At 65.4% G+C, this 16,648-nt stretch overlaps 1 protein-coding gene across 1 annotated transcript; it reads right to left on the bottom strand.

Moving 5' to 3' along the window:
* Window positions 1-211: 211 nt before the first annotated feature.
* KAT2A (lysine acetyltransferase 2A) lies at window positions 212-15,313 on the bottom strand. The gene is made up of 18 exons (XM_074940623.1): window positions 15,104-15,313; window positions 13,580-13,703; window positions 13,210-13,355; window positions 11,402-11,491; window positions 10,252-10,433; window positions 9,294-9,485; window positions 8,919-9,025; window positions 8,598-8,711; window positions 7,565-7,701; window positions 7,021-7,229; window positions 6,486-6,612; window positions 5,790-5,900; window positions 5,540-5,683; window positions 4,928-5,042; window positions 4,272-4,308; window positions 3,641-3,704; window positions 3,125-3,209; window positions 212-2,287 (listed from the first exon to the last, which is right to left on the bottom strand). The coding sequence occupies exons 1-18, from the start codon at window positions 15,311-15,313 to the stop codon at window positions 2,094-2,096; spliced, it is 2,388 nt and encodes a 795-aa protein (XP_074796724.1). The 3' UTR covers window positions 212-2,093.
* Between the last annotated feature and the right edge of the window lie 1,335 nt (window positions 15,314-16,648).

Genomic DNA, 16,648 nt, shown 5'->3' on the forward strand with positions numbered 1-16,648 from the left:
GTGGCCCCTGGCGGGGGTTGCGAGAAGGGATCGCCTTGCAGGCTGTTTGACCATCTCATTCCCAGGCTGGTGCTTGCGGCTTCCTGCTGCAGCTGGACAGAGGTGGTGGCAACTGGCGTCAGCTGACAGTCTGGGGCAGAGCAGCACCATGGGCATCTCAGGAGGGGACCGGGGGAGGCTGCCCACCCACAGTGCCTTGCTGCTGGGGGCCCCGGGACACCAGGAGACAGACACGTGCTTCACGGGGGCCACGTACATTTATTTAAAAAAATAAAATAAAGGAAAATAAAAGTGAAATGGGGAGATGGGAAGGGCCCCTAGCAGCGGGACCAGTTGCCCCATGGCAGCACACGAGAGACAGGCCAGCGCGCGGTGGGAATAAGGCAACAGTGACCAGTCTGGGGGAACATGACGGCAAAACGCTTCCCCGGCCTGGCTGCTCTTCCATCCGTTCCTCTGCAGGGAGAAGGCTTCGCGGCCGGCGTCACTAGTGACTTCAGCCAGGCCGCCAGGAGCAACACGGGCTGGTACCACAGGGAGGTGACCGATGAGCCAAAGGGCAACAGCTCTTTACTTCACGGGGGCCTGTCGCTCTGCCAGGACTCAGGGGCCCCTGCCATGGAGGGGAGGCAGAAAGCTCCTGTTCCCCGAGAGGTTGCAGGACAGCTCAGTAACCCAGCTGTGAGGCAGGGAGAAGCAGCCTCAGGGCCCATCATTCCCTTGCCCAGGGGACTCCGTTCAGGCCGCAGAGGAAGGAGCAGGGAGGGGTCATGGCTTAGCCGCTCACCACTCTGTTCACCCCTGCACAGCAAGGCTCCAGCCTAGGACCCATTTCCCCTGAGCTGTCACCCCACTGCACCCCCCTTGGAAATGCACCACACTGGAGAACCCTCCCCTGCCCCAGGGCCTGCAGCCCAAGTGCCACTGAAATGGAGGGGCAGGAGCCCATGGTGGGAAGCTTTCCCCCAGGCAGCCCTGACTATGGCGCAGGAGTGCAGCGCTCAGGGAGCTGGAGCCGGGAGAAGCCCTGGAGCACAAGGCAGGGGAGATGGGGTCAGAACCTGGTGCAGCTCAGAGGGCCCGCAGCAGGGGCTAACACGCTAGCCGAATGGCTCACCCCAGGGAAGCAGGGCTGGGGCAGGACTCACAGGCAAGGGCCCAGCCCCAGGGGAGCGTGCAGCGCCAGGGGCAGGACAGGACAGAGCATCGGCCGCAGGTCGAGCTGCTGGGGGAGGAATGGCTGAGAGCTGATACAGACCCCTCGGACCACCTCGCACAGCCTGCAGCCGAGACCCTGAACCCAGGCAAGGCCAGAGTGGGGCAGCTCCCGTCCCCACTGCCCTCTGGCCAGCAGGGGAGGAGAACACCGACCCCATTTTACATTCATGCAGTGAGTGGCAGGGAGGGATGCTCCATGGGGAGCAAAGGGGCGGGCGGGAACAGGAGGTGAAGGGAACACACCAGGCTGCGGCAGGAGCAGTGTTGTTATGGGAGATGCAAGGGGGGAGTGGGGGCTGGGCCTCGGCCACATAAAGCAAAGACGTACCGTGTGCGTAGCCCAGGGGCTTAGGGCACCCCCAGGCCGGAGACACACGGTGCGGCTCGCCCAGGGTGGGGCTGCCCAGCACTGGAGCCAGTGCTGCCCTGCTGGAACTTCAAACCCAGCAGGTCCATGCCCCGGCTGAATCCACTGCAGAGCCAAGAGCACCCCGGGGCTCCTGCCTCCGAGTTCGTGCAGCGACACCCGCATGCTGAGTGCTGCCTGGACTGCTGCAGAGGGGCCCTGGGCCGCTCCGGTCCTGGCTGCTGCCCCGGTGGCTAACGCAGCCCTGACACCAAGGGGAGAGGCCAGTGGTGAGCCAGCGAGTGCCAGCAGAGAAGCCAGAGTCCCAGGGCGTCCCCCAGCAGCAGGAGGGGAGCTGGCCCCACACTCTGGCCGTTCAGCAGCGATGCGTGCCCCGCTCCCACCTGATCCGGGCTCGGAGAAGCCCAGGAGACCCTCCTGGGAGAGCGATGCCCCGGCCAGGAGCTCCAGGCACAAGGGAAGCGCGAGGCCAGGAGGAGACGCTGAAGGGCCAGGGCCCCCCAGGTGCCTACTTGTCTATGAGCCCGGCCTCCTTGAGCTTGAAGTAGAAGAACTTCTCGAGGGTGTTGGCACACTTGCAGTAGTCGCTGTCGGGGGGGTTGTACTCCCGGCAGTTGGTGATGATGCGCTGCAGGTCGGCGATGAAGAGCTTCTTGGTGACGTAATAGCGGTTCTTCAGACGCTCCGTCATGGTCCTCAGGTCTGCGGGGGGCAGCGGGTTACTCCCCCCGTGCTTCCCCCCCGTCAGATCCCAGCGCCCTCCGCCCCACAGAGGGGAAACGGGAGCAGCGACCAGCGAGTGGCTGGCTGGGTTACTCCCCCCGTGCTTCCCCCCCCTCAGATCCCAGCGCCCTCCGCCCCACAGAGGGGAAACGGGGGCAGCGACCAGCGAGCGGCTGGCTGGGTTACTCCCCCCATGCTTCCCCCCCGTCAGATCCCAGCGCCCTCCGCCCCACAGAGGGGAAACGGGGGCAGCGACCAGCTGGCTGGGTTACTCCCTCCGTGCTTCCCCCCCCCCCCCATCAGATCCCAGCACCCTCCGCCCCACAGAGGGGAAACGGGGGCAGTGACCAGCGAGCGGCTGGCTGGGTTACTCCCTCCGTGCTTCCCCCCCGTCAGATCCCAGCGCCCTCAGCCCCACAGAGGGGAAACAGGGGCAGTGACCAGCGAGCAGCTGGCTGGGTTACTCCCTCCGTGCTTCACCCCTCATCAGATCTCAGCGTCCTCAGCCCCACAGAGGGGAAATGGGGGCGCAGTGAGTCAGTGACAGAGCCAGGAACAGAATCCAGGAGTCAGGGCTCCCCACCTCCGCCTTGGCCACTAGAACCCCACGTACCCCTGCCACAGGAGAGGGCAGAACCCAGCCCTACTCCAGCCAGATTTCACTTAGATTTCACTTCCCTACCAGAGGTGAAATAGGACCCAGGAGTCCTGCCCCCCCAACTGCCACTGTATACCCCACGCAGCCCATGCTCGCCTCGCCCCACCCCCCACCCCGCCGGGCGTGCGGCGCGGGCCTCGGGCAGATCGGCCACCTACCGATGGGGAAGCGAATGATCTCGTAGTAGTCAGGGGCCTCTGACTTCTTCACGGGCTCCATGAAGGGCCAGGCACTGGGGTGGGTCTGTGGGGGGCGAGGGGCAGTTAGAGCCTCACGCATGGGGGACAGATCGAACACCCCTCCCGCTGCACAACCAGCCCGCTACCGCCCTCTTCCAGAACCAGGCCTGGGAGGTGCCTGGCTCCTGACCCCCACCCTGAGGACAGGGAGCTCAGACAGAGCGAGATGCCCTGGACTCAGGGACCATGGATCAGAACCAGCCGAGGTGCCTCTCCGCCGGCTGCTGGCCCCAGCTGTGGCAGGGGAAGGTGCCAGAAACCCCATGGTGCGGGGAGAACCCGCCCGGAGCCCTCAGTTGGCGACTGGCGTGTGCCCGGGCATGGAGGCTCTAATGGACCCATGGAAGCTCTCGATACCCAACAAAGTCTTTGCCTCCAGCATCTCTCGGTGCCCAGAGTGAGACCCCAGGGGAGATGCCCCCCACGCGCCATCACCTTGATTTGGGCCAGGAGGTTTTTCAGGGTGTTGTACAGCTGGTCTGGGTCCTTGAGCTCCTTCCTGCAGGAGAAGGGGTCAGATGAGGTCAGCATCCACTGCATTTGTCCCCTCCCAGCACCTGCAGGTGAGCGGGCACCGAGCTCTCATGGCTAGGCAAGCCCCTGGCCCTCCCGCTTCGGGGAGACTCGTGTCCTCCCTCCTGGGCAGCCTGCTCTAGGGCACTCTGCTGCAGCAGGACATGCTGCCCCCGTGCCGAGGGCAGCGGCCTGCCAGGGACAGAGCCACACGAGGGATCCCTGAGGCAACGTGACCAGACTCAGACCACGTGTGTCACGGCTGCTCCCACACAGCTACAGCCCAGATGCCCCAAGGACGCTGCTGCCCTGAGATCTGACAGCCTGGGGTCCCCTGCCGGGGTGGTGAGAATGGATTGCAGCCACGTGCCATCCCTGCATTGTCTTCCAGGCCAGGGAGACAGCACCAGGGCCCTCCGGCAATCGCTCCTTTTGGCCCAGGCTGCTGACAGGGGTAAGATATCAAACCGGCGCCACTGCTCCCCCCACTCAGTACCCCTGGTGAGCTCCCCAGGCCAGCAGCGACAGACGCGGGGCTGGGAACAGCACTTACCCTTTCTCCTTCCCCAGCGGCCGCCATCCCGTGTCTCCTGGAACGCAGGAAGAGGCGTTCACTCACACGCCATCGACCGCGTCCCAATCCCCTCCCCAAGCGCCATCCCTGGGTAGCACTCTGCCTCCGTGACCCCCGAACTGCCCGACCCAGCCCTCCAAAACCTGGCTGGGAGGGGCACGACCACCCCCTCCGCTGCCCCCGGAATGCACTGCTCCACCGAGACGTGCCGGGAGCTGTACAGTCCTGCAGAGCCAAGGCTGGGATGCCAGCTGTGCTCCTGTCCAAGTGCACAGATCAGAGCCACTGCCAGGCGCCCGGCTGCAGAGCCATTCAACCCCTCTGCTCTCTCCTGAGGCTCCTGCTCTTGTTACTGTATTAAGGAAGGAGTCAGCCGCTGCCCAGCCTCGCCCCCCAGGACAGGGGCCATTGGGATGCTGCACGCTGCAGTGGGGGACCGTGCCGTGGCACAGCCTGGCCACAGCCGAGACCATTTGCAAGCGGACACCGGCTGGGCCTACAGGTGCAGCGGTGGTGCGAGCACAGGCGCCAGGTGGGTAGCTACAGCCGCCGTGGCCGGGGGTAGCCGTCAGAGCCCTTCCCTGCTGCTGGAGCAGGCAAAGCCCGGGCTGCAGATGTTTGGGGCCCAAACTTACGGATTCCAGGGATGCTCTCGACAGGGATTTGCCGCACGCCCTCCTTGAAGCAGGTCAGGCCCGGGTAGACCTTGCGGATCTGCGCCTGCTTCCTCTCGATCAGCTTCTTGATGATCTGCAGCGGGAGAGGCCAGCTGGGAGCGAGCGGGGGAAGGCCTGGCGAGGGCAGAGTCTGGCTGGTCCCGGCCTGCTCCCCTCACCCTCGGGCCTTGGCGGGGGAGCCGGGCGCAGGGCTGTGCCCACAGGATGGGGCAGCCACTGCCCTCAAGGCTGCCTAGCGGCCAGGGGCACAGGCCAGCAGGGCTGGAAGCAGGGCTTGCCCAGGGCGAGCCGGAGGCAGGCAGCAGCTCCGGGGGGGCGGGTCTGGGTCTGCCCGAGGCGGATGCTGCGTCGCGGCCGGACGCTGGCCTGTGACTAGCACGCACATGGCAAAGCCCTGCTGGGAGCTGCCTGGGCCATGGAGACGCTGCCCGAGAGGGGTGCTCACAGGACAGCGGCCTCCTGGGCTGGCAGCGATGCCCTTTCCCTGCACTAGCATCAAGAGCATTCAAGGTGTTGCGGGTGCGCGGGCGTGGCGGGGGCAAGAAGCCAGGCCCCCCGCCCAGGAGATACCTCCTTCTGCTTCTTGATGATGTGCGAGAGCTCGGTGTAGGGGATGCGGGGGTTGAGCTCGCACTCCATCAGCGTCGCCCCTTCGTAGTCCTTGATGTAGCCCAGGTAGCGGCCCTTGGGCACTTTGATGTCCTTGGAGAAGCCCTGGAGAGGAAGGGGGGTTGTGAGAGCGAGCGAGCCACACCGGGGGGCGGGGGGATTAGGACACTCCCCTAGGTGGGCGAGGGCCGGCGGCGCCAGGGGCCCAGACCTGCTTCTTGAAGTAGCCGATGGCGTACTCGTCGGCGTAGGTCAGGAAGTAGAGGATGTTGTGCTTGATGTGATACTCCTTCAGGTGGTTCATCAGGTGCGTCCCGTACCCCTGGCAGGCAGGCAGACAGACGCCCATCAGGTGAGACCCCGGGTCACCAGGGCAGGTGGGTCTCAGCGTCTCCGAGAGGGCTTGGGGGGAAGATGCCCCAGGCTGGCCCTGCCCCGGGACATGTTGGGGGAACAGACCCCAGCAGAGCGATTGCTCGGCCGCAGGAACAGCCAGCGTTAAACATGGTCCCCGGCCCGGCCTCGGGGCACATTCCGCCGTCCACAAGGCTGCGCTCACCAGGGCCGGGGCAAAGCATCAGCTCCTGCCTCCCTCGCAGCTAGCCCCAGAGCCATGGCCTGCAGCCTCCCCCCTGCTATCTACGCCTGGGTTCCCCACCCAAACCCCTCTGCAGCACCCCCCAATCCCAACCTGCTGGCCATGCCCTGGGCTCCCCCAGCCCTGCCGGTGCCCCTCACTCCTGACCTGCAGCCCCCCACTATCCTTGCCCTGGGCTACCACAAGCCCTGCCGGTGCCCCTCCCTCCCGACCCACAGCTATCCCTGCCCTGGGCTCCCCAATCCCAACGTGCAGCTCCCCACTGTTCTCTCTCATTCACCCCCCCGGTGAGTGTAGTTTTCCCTTCACCTTCACTTGCTCGTTGGAGGTGACAGCACAGAAGACAATCTCCGTGAAGCCCTGGGTGGGGAACATCCGGAAGCAGATGCCCCCGATCACCCGGCCGTCCTTGATCAGAGCCAGGGTCTTGTGTTTGCTGCCAGGGGAGGCACAGCCAAAGTTACAGGGGGGTGGGGGGCAGCCTCAATGCACCATCCTGCCCCCGGCGAGTCGCTGCAGCAGCGGGGGTGGGGGGGTGGGGAGGAGGTTGCAGCTCAGACAGCAGTTGCCCCGTTGGAGTTAACAGGATGGGACTGGGGAAGAATCTGGGCCGCAATGTCAGCCTGGCTTGGGGGTCCAGACCGTTCCCCCACCCCACAGCTGCTGGGGTCGTGCTGGGCCTAGGCCTCTGGAGCAGCCAGGACGCAGGGACCGAACTGGGGCTCTCCATTTCCTGCATGAGCCAGGACCGCGACGGAGCCTGCGCCCGGCTCTCCAGAGCGGACCCCCCCCCGCCCCCCACCCCGGAGCCTGCGCCTGGCTCCCCAGAGCCCCCCCCACGTACGGGTCGAAGACGAGGCGGGTGATGTACTCCTTGGGCATGCGGGGCAGCTGATGGGAGAAGACATTCTGCAGCCCCACCAGCCACATCAGGATCCGCTTGTTGGATTTCTGCGAGAGCGCATTGCCGATGACGTGGAACTCGATGATGCCGCGTCTCTCCTCTAGCCGTGCCGTCTCGTCCCGCGCCGCGTTGGCCGACAGCAGGCTGGTCTGGGGGGCGGAGCGGGGGGTAAGGGACAAAGCCCTGCCCACCTACCCAACCCCCCCCGGCCCACTGACGCCCAGCCGGGAGCCAGCCCAGGGGAATAGGCTTCCCAGGGTATAGCGGGGCTCATGTCCTCCTGCAGCTGGCACTGGATTCCTCCTTGGCTGCTGCCCGCTCCATCCCCTCCCCCACAACAGAGTCACGCCAGGCCCCGGCACGGGGTCAGAGCAGGCGCCAGCCAAGGTCTGGCACAGCTGCTCCGAAGGGCTGGCAGCTCCTACTGTCGCCAGCAACCCTGGCCCCACTAATGCAGCTCTCTGCCCTGCTCCCTACCCCGTACCTCCGGGCCCAGCATGGCAGCCGGGTCCGTGATGGTCAGCATCACCTCGTTGACCAGCTCCATGGGGATGTCGCCCATGACCCGGATCCGCTTGGCGTCCTCCAGCGTCAGGCTCTCGGGCAGCTTCCGCTTCTCGCCTGCTCGGGCGGCAGAGGACGGTCACGCCGGGGCCAGGCCACGGGCCACTCGCTTCCCTGCATCTCCCACCCGATGTGGCTCAGGACGCCGCCTCCCGCCGAGCCACAGCGCAAGGGAGCCGGCAGCGGGCGCATTCGGACCCTGCAGCAGCAGCAGCCAGGCCTCGCCAGGGCTGGGGCCCGCGGGAACCGGTGCTGCTGGGGCACGAGCATGGCTGGGAGGCCTTGCCGTCACCCCGCAGGGGGCTTCCCCTCTCGGCCACCTACAGGGCCAGGCCAGGCCAACCGGGTGCTCCATGGCTTCCTGGGTGGCGCTGCCTGCCAGGGAATTGGGCACGGCCCGTCCCAGGCAGTCTGTGCTCGGGGGGCGGGCGGCAGACGAGGGGTCTAAAGGCTGTTCTTTCATTCCCCCACCTTTGAGCTGAACGGCTCGTGGCCGACGGGCGCCAGGGTTACAGGGAACGGCGGGCGCAGGCTCTTCCCAAGCTGGCTGACGACGATCCACTTGCGCATCCACCGTCCTCACGTATCGCAAGGGCAGCCCCCTCCCCCTACCCCACCATCTCCACAGACCCTTCCACCCCCTGGAACCTGAGATCCCTCCCCCAGCCCACACTGGAGACCCAAGCAGCCCCATGGACTCTCAAGGGTTCACTGCGGACCACTCTGGTCTGGCAGCACTTTGCCCCTTTCACTCCAGGGCAGGTGGTGCTGGCCGGAGGCCGACCCCTCCCAGGGCGCTGCGTCCTCGGGCACGAGCCCCCGGCACGGGGCGCACACAGTCCCAGAGGCGCCGGGGCCATAAAGGCTTGTGCCACTGGGCAGGGTCCCAGGGCCGTCTCAGCCCCTCCCCGCACCCACTGCGGGGGACAGTGCAGGGCTGGAGCCGGCGTTACCTGGCACGGGCTCTGCCGTGCTGGCATCCAGGCTCATGGAGGACAAGGAGCTGCTGCTGCCGAGCTTCTTGCTGAAGATCGGGGTGCTGGGCACGGCGACGGTGCTGACGGCTGCTGGGAACGAGAACGGAGCCTTTCACGCGCCGAACCCACTGGCCCACAGCCCCCTGCCCCGGGGTCGGTGCCCACGTGGCCCCGGACAGGAGGCGTTTGCACTGGCCCTCCGCGGCCCACACCACCAGGCCGAGGAAAGCACGGGCTTGCAACGGAGCCGGCATGGCATGAGCTCAATCACTCCCAGGCATCTCCCCAGCGAAGTACCTGGGCGTGGGACCAGCTGGGCACCTTCTGTGGCCGGCATGGTGAAGTCAGATTCCCAGATGGGCGAGTTCTCCCCGTAGATCTCCTCTTCCAGCATGGACAGAAACCTGGCCAGGGCGGGCGACAGGGCATGTTAGCCAGCAGGTTAGTGGCACGGCCACATCAGAGCTGCCAACCATGAGCAGCATGGGGGGGAAGTGTGGGGCCACACGTGGCCACCCAGATTAACGGGGCAGGTACCCCATGGGGAGGAGCCTCACCCAGCAAGCTGGGCCCAGGTACGCAGAGACCAGACGTGACCCACCCATCACAGCCACCTCTGGGTTCGCGACTCCCTGGGAGCCAGCCCCACTCCCTGGGAGCCAGCCCACCTACTTGGGGAAATGGGTGAGGATGAGTGTCCGCTTCTCCGGCACCAGCTTGTCCTTCTCCACCCGGAACTTCTCCAGCAGCTGCCGGCGGGTGACGGTGAAAATGGACTTGAGCAGGCTGCGCCCGAAGACGTGGGTGGTCTCATAGCGGGGGAGGCTGTCGCAGCTCTGGGGCACGTGGCAGTAACACAGCCAGCTGAGGGGAGAAAGGGGGCAACTCCCAGGGACCTGCCCACTCCTGGACGCTGGTACCAGCCCCCAAGGGGCTGGCGTTAGGACTGGGGTTGCAGCCACGGGCTGGGATGCAAATCACAGCAGCTGCATCTTATCGGGAATGGAGGGGCAATGGGATAGTCAAGATAGGGGACATTTCCCAGCAGAGTGCGGGGCACAGAGAGACGCTGTCTCTCCAAGCCAGCCGGGGCACAGCACGCTGGCTTCATGGCACTGAACCATCACGAGGACCCACAACCCCACCTGCCGGGCCCACAACCCCACCCGCTGGCCCGGCCCAAATGCAAGCTGCGAAGTGCATTAGCCCACTGACAAGTTGCCCAGCAGAGCTGCAGGCCCTTCAGCGGCACAAGCATGTGCAGTCAGCGCATGCCAGGGTGCACCTCGCTGAGCCGCCGGGGGGCAGAGGCACCTGCGGGTGGCACTCCGGGGATGCAGCAGGCGCTGGGCACGCTTAAGAGCAGCAGGCTCAGGACCTCCAGGTCTGCGAATTCAGCGGGAAGCGCGGCGGGAGAGATCAGGACCAGAGAGCGCGTGGCAGCTCAGGAGAGGAGGGTGAGCCCAGATCCCCTCAATGGGGACGTGAAATGAGGGGAGACACAGGCAGGGCTCCCCCAGACCTGGGGGCTGGGCACAAGCTAAAGCCCCGTTAGCAAAGCAGGCGATGGACTGTCGGGGAGCACTGCGCTGGGACGGGGTCTGCACCAGCGCCTCTCCCCAGCGCTCACCGGGTGTAGTTGACTTTGTAGGTGGCCACGTCGTCATTCTGCGAGCGCTGCCGGAACTGGGAGGGCGTCTCCAGCTTCCAGTAGTTGAGGCAGAGCAGGAACATCTTGGAGAGCTCGTACATGGTCTGACGCTCCTTGGGGGGCAGGTGGCTGAACTTGTACTGGACGAAGTTGAAGACTCCCTGTGGGGGCAGAGCGCCCGCAGAGCGTCAGGGGAGGGGAAGGCAGGCCCCAGCTGCGGTGGGCTTTGTCGCACAGCAGCCGACACAGAGCTGGCTCTGCGCAATCAACGCAGGGCTGGCGGAGGGGGGGTGCACGAGGTTAACGCAGCCGAGGAGCTGCAGGAGCTGTGGAATGGAGCAGCCGAGACCCGGGTCCAGTTATGGAGCAGGTGTAGTGGGATGAGCATGGGTGGATTCTCCAAGAATTCCCAGGTCGTTCATCAACACTACAAGATCCTCACTGACCCGTTTGCTAAAGCTGGCAGCTTCTATCGGAGAGACTCAGGGCTGGGACCGAGGGGCGGCAGCAGGGAGCCCAGACTGGAATATTGGGGGCACATGAGGGTACAGACCAGAGCAGCCGAGTGGCGTGGCTCGGAGATGCACTGGCTGAAGCCTGGAGACACGACACTGGGCAAGACGGAGCCTGGTCTGACCCCGCCTGGCAATTCCTGCCCTGTCCCTCAAGCTCCACCAGAGCCCTCCCCACCCCTGCCCTCTGACTTACGAAGATCTACCACTTCCAGGGTCAGGGCGGGAGACCTCCACGAGAAACAAACGCGCCCAGCACTGGCCCACGGGGACGGATTTCCTCGGACCAGCGCTAACATGCGGCTTGGTTTGCTACTGAGGCACCCAGACGTACAGTGACGCGTCCATGTCAGACCCTGGGTGGATAACAAGTCAGCCAGTTGCAGGGAACGTCTCCCAGTTATACAAGAATTATTGGGGCAGGGGACGCCAGGAAGCTAAAAGCCATAAGATCAGGTTTGAGAGAGGGTCATCGGAAGACACCAGCACCTCTCCCCCCGCCGGGGGCGTCCAGGCAGACACGTTAGCTCAGAGACAGCTGCATGTTACAGCAGAGGGTGCACCGGGCTTTGCGGTCACCGTGACAATGGACGGCCGCTATGGAGCGCTGGGGTTACCTGCTCGATGTTCGGCTTCTCAAAGGGGGGGCTGCCAAGGGACCCTTCTACAACAGGACGGCTCATCTGCAGGATGCATTTCCTCAGCAGCTGGGGAGACAAGGGGGACGTGTCACACCAGAGACCGGAAAGAGGCAAGGCTTACAGCAGCCACAGAAAGCTGTGACCATTACAAGACAGGCCAGGAGCAGCCGGCCAGATCCCCAGCTGGCTTGAATGGTGCCACACTGGTGCCTTTAATGGGCTGTGTTGATTTACACCACTTGGGAATCTGTCCACTCCTTCCCTCGCAATGTATTCTCCCAGGGGGTTCAGCTCGGGACGGGGGTGGCAGGACAACATCTGGTTTCCAGCAAAGCGTCTGCTTTCAAGCCAGTCTTGCAGTTGGGTTGCCTGAAGCAGGTTGCCAGACATAGAATAAATCGCTGGTGCTCAGCCTTTCCAGACAGTGGAACCCATTTCAGGAGGCTGGGGTACCCCGTTCCATCTCACTTAAAAACTACTTGCTTACAAAATCAGACATAAAACCACGAGAGCGTCACAGGGCACTCCTACCGACCAATGGCTTGTTTTCTCATTTCTACCATATAATTATAAAATAAAGCACCCGGAATATAAATATTGTGCTTACATTTTAGTATACAGCATCTAGAGCCGTATAAACAAGTCACTGTATGACGTATTACTTTGTACTGACTTTGCTAGTGCTTTTTGTCTAGGCTGTTGTAAAACTAGGCAAATATCTAGGTAAGTTGATGGACCCCCTGGTACGAAGATCTCTGCGTACTCTTGGAGTATGTACCCCTGGTTGAGAACCATCGTAATAAATCAGCAGCTCACTGGGCTTAGATCCCTACATGGGCTCGTTATTCCCAGGCCTAATGGAGACTACACACAGACTCTCCCCCACTTCTCATGTAATCCGTCTGCTGCTCCTTCCCACATCTCGCCAGCAGCACCTCAGCCTGGTGAACAGTTCACAGCATCAATAAAGGAGCAGAGGTCAGCTAGGACTCCAGGAATTTTAGGCAAGACGCAGGTTAGGAGAGGAGTGGCTCTTTCAGTCTCGTATGACAATGAACTAGCATTCCTCGCTCAAGAACAGGGGCACTGGGGGCTTCTGAGCCCACCAGAACACATAGCCACGGAGGTGTCAGGAATTCGGAGTTCCTGACAGGCAGGATGTATACAAACGGAATAGTTACTTTAGGTCCTACACAAATCAGATGTAGTGTCAGTGGATAACACGTGCAGACCGTTTCCCCAGGAAAGGAATGAACTCTCCAGCTACCCTGATCCCATTTATCCAAGGTGGAAGAATGAGCACTCCCTCCAGAAAGGCGCAGCCCTGAGGCCAAGAGGACGCCTGCCTTGAGGATAGCCTGGTGATACTATAGCTGAGAAGGATTGTAAACGCTTCTGGGCATGGGGCAGGAACGAATTGGGGCGCCCATGGGACAAAGCGGAATCCCCGCCTCAGAGCTGACTTCAACCAAGCGTGCCCTGGAAAGTAACTGCACGGAACAGCAGCCAGACCAGAGGCAGGCAGAGATGTGCCAGATTTTAGGCTGGAAACAGGAAGCCTTTGCAGTGGCTACACTGAGGTGGAACCAGTGTCAGGTGGGCAGGAACAGCCAGCCCATCCTGCCGAACAAGAGCAGGGTCCCAGCACGGCAGGGTCAGAACTGCCGCCCTCCGGGGCCCCCAACACGACCGTGCCAGGACATTAAAGCATCGGCTCAGCTGCTGTCCTGGAGGCCGGGCTTGCGGCTCAAAGGCAGAGCGAAGCCGCTGCTCCCCCACCGTACCTTGAAGAGGTAGAAGTACACTTGCTTGGTGTCCGTGTCCTCCTCTTTGTGGACCGACATAAAGAGATTTTCCACGTCCACCACCATCCCCAGCAGCCGGTTGATCTCCTCTTCCGAGACGTTCTCCAGGTGGGACACATGGTCAGCTGGACGGGGGAGCAGCGAAGAAGACGGGCAGGCTTAGGTGGTGACACCCTGGCACCGGCCACAGGGCATCGCCCGGCGTTGCCAGGGGGCCTCGAAGGCATGCGCCGCACTAAATGCGGCCCCGACCTGTTCTGACAGTCCCACCAGGGCAGAGCCCGGCGCGCTCCCAGCCCTTGCCCCGCCCTGGGTCCCCGTGCCGGGGGCAGGCGCCGGAAGGCCTTACCTAGGGCGTGTCCACAGCTACGGCACAGCTCGCTCAGGTTGGTCACGGGCTGCTGCAGGTCCATGCGGGGGGCAGTGGGCGGGTTGGGGTTCTTCCAGCCGTTGCACTTGCAGGCATCGTTGGCCTACGCCAGGGACAGACAGGCGATCGGTGCGGGGGCCTGGACCGCACCCCAAGGACCGGCCCTGCCCTTTCCCTTCCCCATTCCGTGCCACCCCAGAGGGGTGGAACAGCCAGGGAAGGTGCCACAGACAGCACCCCACCGCACAAGGCGTGGGGGGCTCCCGTGCAGCCTGCCGGCCCCAGGGGACAGGCTGGGATCGCTCAGCTCCTCAGGCCCGGAGACAGCTGGTGCACAAGGAACCCCAGCCGGGACCTGCGGCCATTGGGGGGGGGGGGGGGGGAATGATGATGATGATGTCGCTGCCGAAGGCTGGAAAAAGCAGCTCCCGGCTCCCCCCACCCCACCAGGCAATGAGACCCCGACTGGCCACATCCCCCTCTGCGCCGGGCATCTCCCCCAGCTTCTCCCCCCACCCCGAATCAGCTCCCCATGCCTGGCCCTCCCCAGCCCCCCGGCACCTTGCAGGCCAAGAACGCCCCCCCCCCCCCCCGACCTCCCCCCGCACCTTGCAGGCCAAGAACACCCCCAGCCCCCCCCCGCACCCCCAGGGCCCCCCCCGCACCTTGCAGGCCGAGAACACCCCCAGCCCCCCCAGGCCCCCCCCGCACCTTGCAGGCCGAGAACACCCCCAGCCCCCCTGCGCCCCCCAGCCCCCCCTAGGGCCCCCCGCACCTTGCAGGCCGAGAACACCCCCAGCCCCCCCAGCCCCCCAGCCCCCCCTAGGGCCCCCCGCACCTTGCAGGCCGAGAACATCCCCAGCCCCCCCAGCCCCCCAGCCCCCCCTAGGGCCCCCCGCACCTTGCAGGCCGAGAACATCCCCAGCCCCCCCAGCCCCCCAGCCCCCCCTAGGGCCCCCCGCACCTTGCAGGCCGAGAACACCCCCAGCCCCCCTGCGCCCCCCAGCCCCCCCTAGGGCCCCCCGCACCTTGCAGGCCGAGAACACCTCCAGCCCCCCCCGGGCCCCCCCGCACCTTGCAGGCCGAGAACACCCCCAGCCCCCCCAGCCCCCCAGCCCCCCCTAGGGCCCCCCGCACCTTGCAGGCCGAGAACATCCCCAGCCCCCCTGCGCCCCCCAGCCCCCCCTAGGGCCCCCCGCACCTTGCAGGCCGAGAACACCCCCAGCCCCCCTGCGCCCCCCAGCCCCCCCTAGGGCCCCCCGCACCTTGCAGGCCGAGAACACCTCCAGCCCCCCCCGGGCCCCCCCGCACCTTGCAGGCCGAGAACACCCCCAGCCCCCCCAGCCCCCCAGCCCCCCCTAGGGCCCCCCGCACCTTGCAGGCCGAGAACATCCCCAGCCCCCCTGCGCCCCCCAGCCCCCCCTAGGGCCCCCCGCACCTTGCAGGCCGAGAACACCCCCAGCCCCCCCCGCACCCCCAGGCCCCCCCCGGGCCCCCCCGCACCTTGCAGGCCGAGAACACCCCCAGCTTCTCCAGCTTCTTGGCCCGCGGGAAGCCCCGCACCTGGGCCTTGCGCTGACTCGCGCGCTGCTGCTGGCTCAGCCCGGGCCGGGCCGGGTCGCTGGAGCCGGCGGCGGGGCCCGGGCCGGAGCCGGGCGCGGCCGGGGGGGGCGGCGGGGTCCGGCCGGGCTGCGAGGCCTCCGGCTCCGCCATGCCGGGACCGCGGCGTGCGCGCCAGGCCGGCACTGCGCCTGCGCGGGCCCGGGGGCTGCTGGGAGATGTAGTCCCCGAGCCGGGGGCGGGGCTTAGCCTGCCCGGGGCGGGGCCTAGCCTGCCCGGGGCGGGGCCAGCCAGAGACCCTTCATGCGGGCCGTCCCGAGGGGGGGCAAATACCCCCCCACACACACACACACACAGCACCCCAAGTGTGGGGTAAATAACCCCCTCCACGGGGCACCTCCCCTCCCCCCACACTGCGGGGTGACCCCCCCCCCAAGTGGGATAACCCCCCAGTGCATGCAGGAAAAGGGGGCTCTCACCATGTGGGGTGCTGACTTCCCAGCGGGTCTAGGGAGCCCTAACTCCCAGCCCTGCCCCACGGCAGGGCTCGGCCCAGAGCAGCACGGCGTGGCCCGAAGCCCAGCCCCACCTCCCAGGGTGCAGCCACCAGCAGGCAGGCCCCCCAAGGGGCTGGGGAAGGAGTGCAGGTCTTCTCAGGGGCCTCCACCCTGAGCAGCTTTAGGGTGCAGGGGTCCAGCTCTCCTCGGGAACCAGGCGGGCGAGGAAGAGAACGCTGGCCGACAGCTGAGATCCCGCGGGGCGTCCGTCACGCGGGCGCTGGGCCCGGCGGGGGCACACCCGGGGTTGTGCAAGGGCTGATAAGCCGGCGAGAGCTGACAAGCTGGTGAATACCTGGGGCCAGCCCCGAGGCGCTGGGCAAGGGTCCGTCTGTCAAAGGATCGTTGTTGTGGTGGGTGCCGGAACTCGCCCCGGACGAAACCTCTCTCTGCCTCAGTTACGTTAAAAACCCATTTACCCGCAGAGCACTCGTCTAGCCTTGTGTCCATCCCCACCCCCAAGACAGGCTCCGAAATGGGAGGATGGGAAAGGCCTCAAGAGGTCATCTGGCCCAGCCCCCAACACCGAGGCAGGACCAAATAAAGCAAGACCATCCCTGAGAGGCGTTGGGGGGTTTTAAGACCAGATTAGACAATGAGACGGATTCCACCACCTCCTCGGTTCATCCATTAGACCGGGGGGGCCAACCGGAGCCTGAGAAGGAGCCAGAATTTACCAACGTACGTTGCCAAAGAGCCCCAGTAATACGTCAGCAGCCCCCCATCCGCTCCCCAAACCCCACTCCAAGCACCTCCCACCCCCCCGGGCAGCCCCGCCCCCTCCTTTCCTTCCCGCACCTGCTGATCAGTTGTTTGCTCCTGTGCAGGAGGCTGTGGGGGGGGAGGGGAGGAGCGAGGGCAGGGCAGGCTCAGGGGAGGGGGCGGGAAGGGGTGGAGTGGGGGCAGGGCCTGTGGCAGAGCCAGGGTCGAG

The sequence above is a fragment of the Natator depressus genome, chromosome 27, assembly GCF_965152275.1.
Source record: "Natator depressus isolate rNatDep1 chromosome 27, rNatDep2.hap1, whole genome shotgun sequence".
NCBI lineage: Eukaryota > Metazoa > Chordata > Testudines > Cheloniidae > Natator > Natator depressus.

Excerpts from the sequence above, each read along its gene's own strand:
- KAT2A (XM_074940623.1), bottom strand. The coding sequence starts at position 15,313 with ATGGCGGAGCCGGAGGCCTCGCAGCCCGGCCGGACCCCGCCGCCCCCC. Across the intron at positions 7,702-8,597 it reads CACGGCAGAGCCCGTGCCAG|GCGAGAAGCGGAAGCTGCCC; the intron begins GTAACGCCGGCT and ends CCGCCCGAGCAG. Across the intron at positions 5,684-5,789 it reads TCGGCTACTTCAAGAAGCAG|GGCTTCTCCAAGGACATCAA; the intron begins GTCTGGGCCCCT and ends CTTCCTCTCCAG.